The sequence below is a fragment of the Puma concolor genome, chromosome B3 (assembly GCF_028749965.1).
Source record: "Puma concolor isolate L17-30 chromosome B3, mPumCon1.1.hap2, whole genome shotgun sequence".
Lineage (NCBI taxonomy): Eukaryota > Metazoa > Chordata > Mammalia > Carnivora > Felidae > Puma > Puma concolor.
The window spans coordinates 109,908,790-109,921,432 of record NC_141672.1 but is presented as its reverse complement, the minus strand read 5'-3'; the positions used below and the strand labels follow the sequence as shown (position 1 = coordinate 109,921,432).

The following is a 12,643-nucleotide window of genomic DNA, read 5'->3' as shown; positions in this document are numbered from 1 at the left end:
AATCTGAGCTACCAGGGGTTAAGGTATATGCATTTGGGGAGACACAATTTAGCTCATAATAGCAGAAGAGAAACCCGAAGAGAAGCTACAGCCTTCTCCGAAGCTGACACTTCCCTGCCTGCTCTCCCCAAAGCCCGTCCCCCAAAACCTATTCTTCAGCTATCAGTTAAGGTTCTCTCCCTCTTCCCAGGCCCTGTTCGTGCTGGGCCCCTCCTCCTTGCGACCGCCAGATGTCTACTTGCGTGGAATTAATACTAATTAAGGGCCTGCTCTTTAAGGCACTGTACTAGCTTCCTTTGCATCTCCAACCTCACGTAACATTTACAACCACCTTGGAGACTGGGAGTTACTACTCCCATTTTATAGGTGAGGAAACTGAGGCTTAGAGCAATCATGGGGCTTGTCCGAGCTCAGCCATCTGGGAGGAGGCAGAGCTGGGACCGGAGCCCAAGTGCTGACTTTGAGTCCAGTGTTCTGTCAGCCATACCAGGCAGCAGGCCTTCCAAGATACTGAATTCCTTCAGGCCGTAGGAGCTCAAGCCCGAGAGGGAGCCCAGGGATTCAGGCATTTGGGGTGCCTGCGGTTGGGGAACATTGCAGGGGCTTCAGGAGGTGATTGCCCACCTGTCTGAAAAGCCTCCAGGATGCTTGATTTTCCCAGGCAATTTCAGAAGGCAGCACTCTGTACACAAAGCTTCTCTGTGGGCCTCCTTGTGGAGTCCTGGTCATGTCTTAGAAGCTTCTGGGGTATAGTGAGAAAGGCAAGCCTCTATGGGGAACCCCTATCACCCCCAGGAGGAAAAGGGCCCCTTCCTCTGTGGCTTTTCCCTGCCCCTCTCCTCACATACACACTCATCTCACTGTCCCCTCAGCTGCTGCCTCTGCCTTCTCCATTCCCCCTTCCACTCCCCCCACACCAGCCCCTCACCTTCTGACAGGTGGGGAAGAGAAATCTGAGCTAAAAGGCCTCTCACCTAATTCATTACAATAAATTGGATGATATTGAAAAATGACCTGGGTCTGGCAGCATTTTCCTGAGTAAACCAGCTTCCTCTGGGCCAGCAGTTATTGGTGCTTAATAACTGTGTATTGAACTTATTGATGAATTAATTGTGGGAGAATCCTTGGTCTCCATAAGAGAAATGAAAGGGGGAGGCTGAAAGGGAAGCTTGTTCAGATTTCTCTTTTATAAAGACCTAAGATTCATAGATATAATTGTTTAAAGTTATCTAATCTCGGGGCACCTGGGTGGCTCAGTCGGTTGGGCGTCCAACTTCCACTCAGGTCATGATCTCACAGTTCACAAATTCAAGCCCCACATCGGGATCTGTGGTGACAGCTCAGAGCCTGGAGCCTGCTTCAGATTCTGTGTCTTCCTCTCTCTCTCTGCCCCTCCCCTGCTCATTCTCTCTCTCGCTCTTGCTCTCTCAGAAATAAACATTTAAAAAAATGTTTTAAGTTATCTAATCTCACAAGGCGAGTACTGGAGGGAGGGGAAAGTAGTCCCCTGACTCACTCACAAATCCTACTCCTGAAAGGCAAGTGCATTCACCTCTTGTAGCTGTTTCTTCTGGCATTTCCTTCCGCATTTCTGCATCACATGCTTCACTACCATTTCATTGCCATTTCTGTTGACTTCGTACCATAGGATAAGATTCAGATCTGTCTTACACACACACACACACACACACACACACACACACACACACACACACACATCACATGCAACCCTTCCCCAACCCTCTCAGTGCAACTTTATTACAATTTTTGGTTGAATCATTTTGATGACATTGATGACTTCATAATTTGATGACATAATGAATTCAAAATCAGTGTTTATGTTAATATGCTTACCTATGTATTGTTACTAATTTATCCCGAAAACTCTCTGTCAGAACTCAAAAAGGCCTCTCCAAAAGTTCAGACCCATTAGAAATCTCTCAATTTGGGTTTTGTTCCAATTTTTTTCTTGGAGGCCACACCCCCCAGAGCTTTGTGTACTTCAGTTCCTGCTGCCCTGGTGTCATTCTCGGACTTCCTTTCACTGCCACCCTGTGTTTCCCTCCACCTCTCTCTTCTGTTGAAGTCCCCATTTCTTTCTTTTTATCATATAATTCTTTTTAATGAAAAAAAATCCTTCAGTAGCTTTCTAGAAGAGAAGCTTAGGAAGTTAGTTTTTTGAGGCTACTCCCCACCTGAGTGTTAGTTTAGCTGGGTATAGAATTCTAGGTTGGAAATTATTTTCCTCTGAATTTCTGAGGCATTGCTCCATTATCATCTAGCTTTTAGTTAAGAAATCCAATACATTTTGATTCCTGTTCTTTTGTATGTGACTTTCTGAAAACTTTGAGGATAATTTCTTTATCCATGGAAGTATAAAAATATATAATTATAAGCCTTAATGTGGGTCTTTTTCTTTTTCATTTTTCATGCTGGAAACTCTCTAGACCTTTTCAATTCAGAGATCAGTGCTTTCCATTATTCCATTCTGGGAAATTTTTCTTGTATTATATTTCCCATTTAATTTAGGCACCTCAATTTTCTCTGTTCCACTGTCTGAAATCCTCTGTTAATTAGATGTCAGACCTCCTGGACTGATCCTCTAATTTTATTATATTTTGCCTACAGTTTCCTCCTTCAGTGCCTCCCCCCACCCCCGCACTTCTCCCTCTCTCTTGTCCTACTTTATGGGAAATTTATGCATTTTCCATCTCTTCTACTAAAAATTTTTAAATTTCTGCCATCTTATTTTTAAATTTCAAGAAATCTTTACTTTTCTCTGGGATATTTCCTTTTATAGCACTCTGCTCTTTCCTAGATAAAAATAATTTCAAATAACTACCTACGGATACTCATTTTAATTATAACGGAGGTTTGTAATTCTCTTTTTAAAAGTTGTCTTTGCTTCCTGCATACTTCCTATATCCTCTGTGTTCCTTTTGTGTATTTTCTGCTTAGGTCTTCATCTGTTATTTCATTTGAAATATCTGGTGATCCTCCACTACCTGTTCAGGTTTTCTGGTGAGCCTCAGAAAAGCTGTTAGGAAGCTGAAAGGTAGGGGGAGTTTCCAGGCTTGTTGACTGATGGGACCCTCAAATACCAATATCTGTAGGTTTTTGCTTTTGAGCTTACCTGCATCCCTAGCAGGAATGGTAATCAGCAGTCTAGTTGCTGAGCAGGCAGAGTGCACAGGATCCCTGTTTCTCATGGCACCTCCCTCAGTTGTGCTTGGTATCCCTCTGTCCAAGCCTACGTGGGTCAGACTCTTCAAAAGTCAACTTCCAGGCTTCTGCCAGACTGGGGAAGTCACCTGGCTGTTTGAAGTGGGGGCAGAGGTCTGGGGTCTAATTCTATCTATTATAAACATTTGAATAGCCCTCCTGTTCCTGCACACCTGCCCTTGGACCTTCAGATGTTCTTGGTGTCTTTGATTCCTGAGCTTTTCTGAGGTTACCATCTTCCAGCATATCTTGGAAGACGTTTGTGCCCTGCATGGTCTCCGCTTCCATTGCTTTTGTCTTTGCAGGCTCATACCTTTGCCCCTTTGCTTTCATGTTAGCAGGGTTTGGGAAAGAAATAGAAATAAAGTGTGTGTTTCCAGACCACTATGTTTAATTAGAGTGTCTGTTTTTTCCTCAGCACTTAATTGTGTGCCAGTGTCACAGTGCTTAGCACATTGTACTTGAGTTATCTGCTTTGTTGCCTCTCTCCCCAGTAGATTGGGAGGTCACAAATCGAGTCTCCCTCATACTTTTGTATCCATAATATCTAACACAGAGCCTGGTATACAACAGGCACTTAATAAATGTGTGCTGAATAATTGGATGAGCAAATTGGCCTCAGTCTCCCTGTCTCTAAATTGGGGCTTTGGAAGCCACCATGTCCAGCTTCTTATGCTTTATGACTGGGAAGAAAGTCCCACTGAGGAAATGGGGTGGTCCCTGGACTACAGCCACTGTGCCACTTCTAGGAGAGAGTGGCCTCAGCATTGCACTACCTATGTGTGTCTTCCCTCCTCTGTTTCAGGGAGCAGTGTGTGCCCAGCCCTGCCCACCAGGGACATTCGGCCAGAACTGCAGCCAGGACTGTCCTTGCCACCATGGAGGGCAGTGTGATCATGTGACTGGACGGTGCCACTGCACAGCTGGCTACATGGGGGACAGGTAAGAGGGGGGGCTAGCTATTGTCCTTGCTGTTCATATTGCTCATTTTCCCGGCAGCCTTGCAGAGAGCGGCTGGGGTTCACCAGCCCACAGCATCCCTCTGTGAGCCTTTCTCAGAAAGCATTCTGAGTCCTCCTGCCAGGAAGACTCATCAACTCATCCTTCCTGGCCCTTGGCCCACTACACACACCGCCCCGCCCCCAGCCCGGTGACCCAAGCCCTAAACTTGAAGTGACTCACCCAGAGAAGGAAGTGAACACCTACTATCCACTCTCTGCTTTCTGCCTTACTGCAGGGAGACAATGGCACCAGTAATCCAAGGAAGCTGGGGGTGCAAACTAGTTAGTACGTTTTGCATAATTTCTTCTAGAACTAAATTTCTATGCTTAATTTGAGTTCTGCCAAAAGGATACAGGCATAAGTTTGCATCCTCTGAAGGCTAGAGGCCTGAGAGCAGACTGAACAAGGGCACCAGAGTCCTGGAATCACTCCAGCCTTGCAGAGCGGATAACTCACAAAACACATAACTGAGGAATTACTGTATAAGCACATTTGCCATGGTAGGAAGAAGGATGCCATGATGATGGGCTTGGTGCTATGGAAGTGAGAGAAGCCACAGTCAGTGTGTTGGATGGTGAGTGAATTCAGAGCTGGAAGAGGACGTTTGCCCACAGGACCTGGGCCAAGTCTCAACTACATGTGTCTCTTCGAGCAGAGAGAGGGGTGGTAGAAAGGAGGCTCTCACATGCTTTTTCTGCTTCTGTGGGGTCTGTGTTTTATCTCTGACCTTGGGTTTTGTTACTCTGCCCAGACAAGGTGAGACAAGAGGAACGTTTGTTCACCATCCCTCTGCTTCTCCTGCCCAGATAACATCAGCAAGCAGGGATCGAGGCTGAGTCAACTAATTGATCTTTCTGGTTGTGACAATATAATTGGGCCCCTCCAACTGTGACTGGAGTCAGCCTCAAATTCTTGGCGATGTCCAGAAAAGCGACTTTCCATTTTTTGCTTTACATTTATGTGCTTCTAGCCCAAAGTCTTTTGAGCCAGATCTAATCTCTTTGTGAGCCAGTATTCGTCCCTTTGATCTTCCCAGCCTTAGAACATGGGGTGCGGTATCTGGAAATCCTCTCTGATTTCTGTCAAAGATGGGGGTCTCTGGGAGAAGGTGCAGACGGGAAGGACTGAAGCATTGAGCCCAACTTCACATTCTCACCCTCTCCCCCAATAAGGAAATGCTCAGGATGAGCTATGAGGGTCAGGAGCTAGAAGACCCCAGAACCAGAACAGGACCCTTTGTTGCAGTCCACCTGCACATGAGAGGTAACACAGCTCACTTGTTGTTGGAGACAAGCAGGCCCAGACTTCCAGCTTGCTGGACGCAACACCAGTAGACCTTACATCACTGACGCTCTCGATTTTCCAAGATGTGCCCAACAGAAAATTCTAATCCCTCTTCTTGTTGGGGCAGCCCTCAATCCTGGGGCAGAGAGAAATCCCAAATCCTTGGGGTCTCCTGAGCAAGCTTCACCAATCAACTATAGAGAGTTCAGTGGGAGGGCCAGTAGCATTTGGGTTTCCCACCTAAACGGGCCACCTAGTGTTTAATATTTTGTAAAATTGCTTCCATTAATTTTGTAGGTGACAGCTGCATTAACCCTCCCCAAATCATTGCAAGCATATTAAAGTTGAGTGGGTGTAATAATGCAGGCCTCCCCGGATAGGCAGAATCCAGTGCAAATTAAACATGAAACGTAACGAGGGCTTTGCAGCTCATTTTGTAATTTAATTGAGCAATGGATCTGGTTGTTAATGGCAATATCAGACACATTAGATTGATATGTTGCAAAGGAAGGATGTTTAAGTAGAAAACTAATTCCTGCTGTGATTACCCTTCTGTTCCACAGGCCCCGTTATTAGCGTGCTTTGTGTAAAATTCATTAGCAGTCGTTGCTTGATCTCTAAATAAATAAGTTGTTTAAATTGTGAGTAAGAAAAAAAAAGAGGCTGATTATGTAAATGGATTAGGTTGTCAATATTTCATTTCCAGATTCTTTTTCTGGGGCTGTGGAATAAGTCACTTCATAAATATGGCAGGGTAGGGGTGGTGCCCTTCACAAGGAGCTCACTGGCCAGGGCTCTGCCCACTCCTGCTGGATGGCAGGGAGCAGGAATGTTCCAGTGGAAGGGAGGAGGAGTCAGGAGGGTGTCCTCGCTTGGGTCTCTTGCCCTGATGTCTGAGACATCTGAGGAGAACCAAATTGAGTGGCACCTGGAAAAATCCATTCTGAGGCTGAACAGGGGCTGGCACTTTGGATAGTGATTTTCCAGCTCTTCATTGCTTTGTGTCCTGCCCTTCTGCCTCAGTTTCCCTCTTTTCCTCCCCCATCCTACTACTGTTTCTCCTTCCCGTCTTCCACCTTCTGTTTCTTCTTCACACAGCCTCTTCTTTCTTCTCTCTTCCTCCCTCTCTTTTCTCCCTCTCTTTCTTCTCTCTTCCTCCCTCTCTTTCATTTCCAGATTCTTTTTCTGGACCTTCCCTACATGGGACCCCAGACTGGCCAAAATGCCACAAGACCTGCAGGGGAGCAGTCCAGCGTCATCTTGGCCACCTGCAGGCTGTGTGAGCTTGGAACACACCTCACCTGTATGCGTCTCAGCCCCCTCAACTCCAAAGTGAGGGTGACGGGCATGCCTGCTGCTTTAGGGGCCTGTGGCCGGACTTTGGGGTGTGCACAGCTGGAAGTCCCCTCTGACCACTGTCCAGGCTGTACCCATCATCATCCCCACTGCCCGTCCATTCTGCTCCATTCCTCCTTTTGTCACAGTAACTCTGTGAGGGGAGGATGGGTGGCATCTTCCTCGGGAAAGCCCGCAAAGTTAGACCTCCGTCACCTTCTTCCTTCTCCTGTCATCACGGGCACAAGGCGACAAAGAAAAGAGAGACAGAGACCCCCTATGCCAAGACTGACATCTGACACACCAGCCACTCTGGGCACGAGGCACTTGCCACCCAGTCCTGCAGCATCACCGGGGCCCCTCCCCATCGTGATCAGTACCCAAGGTCGCCCAGACATGGGCTCTCCCTGCCCTGTTGTGGAGAACACTGGTTACAACTCACAACTCTCCAAGATCTAATAAAGAACTCAGGGCTGTATTTTTTTATACCCCCCCCCCCCACCATTACTGTGGAAGGCACAGGAAAACTGGAAAATGGTTGTCTAGATGACAATTAGAACACTTTAGAATTCCTCAAGTCTACTCCATGGTTAACGTTTTGGAATGTTTCCCTTGAAGCCTTTTCATATCAGAACATGAGGCAGAAGGTCGGATGGGCTCTGAGAACTTTAGAAAACAATATTAACGGGAAAATTAATAACTCACATTTCTTACTGAGCCCTTACCGTGCATGGGGCACCTTTCTGAGGGTTTACACACATTACCTCATTTCATCCTCAAACAACCTGGGGAGCTTTTATTATCATCCTGTTCTACGATGAGAAAGCAGATGACAGAATCGACCTTCCAGCATCACAGAAGCAGACTGCCTCGTGGGTCATCCCAAATCCCAGAGGCCATTTCCTTTGTCTCTGGGATGCAGGAACCACCCACCTCTTTTACCCTCTATGTCCCCAGGGGTACCCCTGACCTTGTCAGGATCGCAGTGACAGTGACTTTGCCTCCCTGGGGAATAGCCCTGGCCTGGGGTGGGGGGTGTCGGGCACTCTGCAGCAGGGGTCTCACTTTACCACAGAGGATCCACACCCAGGGGCTGCAAGGCAATGATTTAAATAATGAAGGTTATTACTGGAAGCTCCAAGGAGCAGGCCAAACTACTGAACACAAAAGTCAAGACATGAAAGGGGCTCACTTCTCTTCCTTGGCTCACCAGCATCCCCAGTCCGAGGAGGAGGAATTAGTCCCTGGTGTGGGGGATTCTCCCATCTGGTGAAGGAGGATGCCTCTTGTACTCAGGAAAATTCCACACTGGTGGAGGACACACGTTTCTAGTCTGACCAAGGGAGACTGTACCTCTGCCCAAAAGATAAAATCGGAAACAGTGATTAGAAATGAAATGACCACGTTTCATCAAACCCAAGATGCCACCGATGGTAAGATGCATCATTTTGTCGACTGCTAAGAATGAAAACACGGATAATTACCCTGTGACATGCCATCAGTTGTAAGACTGAACCGATGGCAGAGATGCTAAAACATAGCTTAAAAACATAAGGTTTATGGGACGTCTGGGTGGCTCAGTCGATTAAGCATCCAACTTCAACTCAGGTCATGATCTCCTGGTTTGTAGGTTCGAGCCCTGCGTCGGACTCTGTGCTGACAGCCCGGAGCCTGGAGCCCGCTTTGGGTTCTGTCTCTCTCTCTCTCTCTCTCTCTCTCTGCCCCTCCCCTGCACATGCTCTGTCTCTGTGTCTCAACAATAAATAAATGTTAAAAAAATTTTTTTAATTAAAAAAATACATAAGGTTTATTGTTTAATGGGTACAGACATTCCAGCTTGGGGAAGGTGAAAAGGTTCTGGAGCTGGATGGTGGAAACAGTTGCACAAAATGTGAATATACTTCATGCCACTGAACCCTAAAAATGGTTAAAATGTTCAATTTTATGTTACATATATTTTACCGCAATCAAAAAAAGTGAAGTAAAACCCCATTTAAGGCCTCTAATCAATGAAATATGACCATACAAATTCCGTGCCGGGGGGACTGAGGGGACCAGGCACCAAGCGGGGACCTGCCTGCAGGTGCTTCCTGGAGGATGAGAAGGGAGGGAGGGATGCTGGGATCAGGTGCCACACCCCAGGCTCAGGCCTAGAGGCACAGGGTGTGTGCTGGGCTGATCTGGAAGGGCAGGTGGGGGGGCACAGCCTCAACCCCAGTCTCCTTCCCGCAGGTGCCAAGAGGAATGCCCGTTTGGGACCTTCGGCTTCCAGTGCTCACAGCGCTGTGACTGTCACAACGGAGGCCAGTGCTCGCCCACCACCGGCGCCTGCGAGTGTGATCCCGGCTACAAAGGCCCCCGCTGCCAGGAGCGGCTGTGCCCTGAGGGACTGTATGGCCTGGGCTGTGCCTTGCCCTGCCCCTGTGATGCCGACAACACCATCAGGTACGAGCTGGGGTCAGGTGAGCCGGGGGCTGGGTGGGCGGGTGAACACCGGTGGAGAGGGAGCTTCTCAGGGCACACTCCCCTGATTGGTCACCCGGGTGGGGCATTGAAAGAGCTCAGCTAACCACTTTGATGAAAAGGGGAAGCCAAAGCCACAGACAGCCAGGACCAGGACCCGGGTCACCTGCCTCTGTCTACCACACCCAGCTGCCAGCTTTGAAAATGGGCCCGCCTGAGACCCCACACACAGAAGTAAGGAGGGAGTTTGGTGACCCTCAGGGCAGCAGTGTGGAGTGTGGCCACATGGTCCTGGGGTGCTAGGGTGGCTCAGCTCACGTGCCACAGGCTCTGGGGCCATTGTCCTTGAGAAACTTCCCCTCTGCGTGCTCCACGCCTAACTAAGCCATCCGCCAGCCCCTAGAGGTTCAGGGACAAGACTGCCAGGGCAGAAGCCAGGGCCTTGGAGCTCAGAGGATCAATACTGGAAGGGGCCTTAGAGATCAGTGTGGCTCTCCTAGGACCTGGAGAGGGCTGTCCCAGCAGGCCCTGGCTAGAGTGGAGGAGTAGGAGGGACAGAGGTCAGGGCCAGCCTCTCCCTGCAGTCTGTGTCCTTTCGGGTTTGAGGGCATCTCAGGTGAAGCTGGCACCAACGGCTGCTTCCAGGGAAGCCTGAATCTGGGAAGCGGAGAAGCCAGAGCCGCCCTGGGCCACCTCTTCCGTGTCTTCTTCACTTCCTGCTTCATGCACCAGCTGGCAGCACCCTCTGGTAATAAATGAGGCTGTCGGCCCCAGATAACACCTCCACAGCACTCTATGTGGCTGCCTCTTATCTGGGTGGTGAAGGATGGGGGAGTCTCCCTTCTCTCCTCGGACCTGCAAGACAGCTCGGGAGGACTGCACGCTCGGGGCAATGGGTATCGCTGCTGTTTGCAGGCCAGACAGAGATGCCTCTTCTTTGCAGCCCAGTGGCTGGGACAGCCAGGACTTGGCCCCAGCCCCCTCTTCATTTCCAGCATTTGATTCTCCACAGATCACCTAAGAGCCTCTGGTCACTGCAAGCAGAGGCATCTTAGCAGGTATTATGGCTTAGAGGTGATCTGTCCTCGGTCCTCAATCCCTGGAGCTGAGCGGCTGGGATGATGCTGCCTGCAAGGCAGAGGGCTGAGAAGACACTGTAGAGAGGGCCCTAGAGCCAGCAGAGCAGACCTATATATGACCTGAGTCATTCACTCAGTCATTCATTCAGCAAACACTGAGAGCATGTGGGGCTGGACCACAAGGAGGAAATCGAGTCCCTCAACACCCGTCCAGCCCTCAGGAACTCAGGTCTGGAGCACTCACACACACTGAGCCCCTTCTACCATATGTCTTCCAATACGAGACAATACCAGTAGTGAGGCACAGCTCTGTTTTACAGACTACTAAGAAAGGAAAATGCTATCACCTGAACCATGACGTACCATTGATTGTATAGCACACCCAATATCTGAGAGGGGGGGAATGCGGGGAAACGTGCATCTTGGAATCGATAAGATGTATGTGGCTGGCCCCACTGGGTCCCAACACGTGCTCAAGTAACTGACCAGGGCTGTGCTTAGAAAGCGTCACAGGAAACTGCTCTGTTGGTCTGGAAAGTCTTGAGGAGGTGGCGTCCTTGCTGGGTCTGGAGGACAGGGTAAGAGCTCTGAGGCTCTAAAGATAGGTATTCCATATGGCCGGTCAGGGGCCTGGACCTCTTGCACAGGTGGAACTGCACCAGGACCCCCCCCCCGCCCAACCCCAGCTGGAAGCCAAGGGAGGACCCTTTCGGGGACAGGAAGCAGGACTGCTGCCGCTGAGGTCCAATGCAGGGAGATTCCTTGCCACAGAGATTCAACCAACCCCCAGATTAAAGAGCTATTGTTTTCCTCCTGTGCCTGAGCAGCCGTGCCCTGCATAATTTATTTTTCCTCTGAAGGAGTCCTCCATGCATTATTAATCTGGAAGGACTCCCTCTTCTCCGTCGCTAATCTCAGCCCATCCAATATTGATGATTGTTTGCTTTCCTGTCTTTAACACATGTCATGTTTCAGGGATTGGGAATCCATAGCGTTTCTTAGAACTGGGGGTTCCGGGCCGGGCTCCTCCGTGTCTGCATGGCGGCCTCCTTTCAGGCCGCTGTGTCACACGTGGCCCAGGCTCCTTGAGGGCGGTTATGACCTGGCTTGCCCAGCATTGCACGGTGCCTGGCACAGGGCAGACCGTCAGTAAGAAGAATCACTGAATTCAACTCAGCCGATGCCTCTAGGTGGTTCTGCCACTGGGCTGATGTCTGCCTTACTATTTTTGTTCATATTTCACCCCGCTCTTTTGGTACACTGGCCCAATAACTGAACCCACAATACTCAACATTTTCATTCAGTCTAACTCAGAGTTTCTCAACCTGGCCACTGTTGACATTTAGGGCCGGATAATTCTTGGTTGTGGGGGCTGTTCTGTGCATCGTAGGGGGTTTAGCAGCATCCGTGGCCTCTACCCACTAGACCCCAGTGGCCACAACCCGCCCCCAAGTTCTGACAAGCAAAACTGTTTCCTGGATGGGGAATGTAGGGTACATTGCCCGTGGTTGAGAGCCTCTGGCCTGACTCAACTCTCTCAGGCTGTTTTTGACTTCATTTTCGTGGCCACAGGGAACACCTCTCTTCCTCTGCATGGACACACGTCACTCCTCTCTTCCGTGAGCTTTTGTCCCAATATAGAGCCTTCTCTTGGGATCCAAGAAAAGTAGAGGGAGAACTCTATGGCTTCTCATCTCGAGGGAGTTAAGTTATCCTGGGTGGGGTCTGGGACCCCTGAGTCCTGGCCTCAGGACATTTGCTCTGTCTGATCAAATGCCCTGCTATGTACACTTGTCCTCTCTAGGTCTCAGTTTCCCAGTCTGTCCATCACCTTTCATCAGCCCAGTGGGGGCAAAAGTTCTCTTGTGGTCTTTGAAGGTGAAGTGTCCCCCCAGCTCCCTGAGACATGGAGTGTGGGGTCCCCAGAAGCCTAGCCCCCAACTCCCCCTGGCTTCTGAGAGCTTATGGCAGAGCCCCGCCAAGAAGGCATGCAAGGCCTTGAGTATCTTCCCAGGGAGACAGAGTACTCTCGACCCCCAACCCTCCGCATCTGGTCCCAGCCTCTCTCTGCCCGGTGCCCCTCTGGAGAGCCTGCTTCACAGAGGTTGAACTCATGTGCCCGAGGAGGGAAGAAGTGGCTGGTCAGACCCCCCACCGCTTCGTTCTCTTTATAAATGCTGTGGAGCACGCACAAAGAAATGATCCTCCTTCATAAAGGAATAACCTTGAGAAAGAGAGTGCCTGTGTGTCAGGCCTCT

At 49.5% G+C, this 12,643-nt stretch overlaps 1 protein-coding gene across 11 annotated transcripts in view; it reads left to right on the top strand.

Moving 5' to 3' along the window:
* Positions 1–12,643, top strand: part of MEGF11 (multiple EGF like domains 11) — a 362,425-nt gene that overhangs the window by 287,308 nt on the left and 62,474 nt on the right. For all 11 annotated transcript variants that reach the window (XR_015252725.1, XM_086710990.1, XM_086710991.1 and 8 more), the window contains exons 8-9: positions 4,028–4,164; positions 9,076–9,288. Coding sequence is in view for 10 of the 11 variants with exons in the window: in XM_086710990.1 (XP_086567116.1) it covers positions 4,028–4,164; positions 9,076–9,288 (350 nt within the window). In the remaining variant the exon portion in view is untranslated. The remainder of the gene's footprint in view (positions 1–4,027; positions 4,165–9,075; positions 9,289–12,643) is intronic.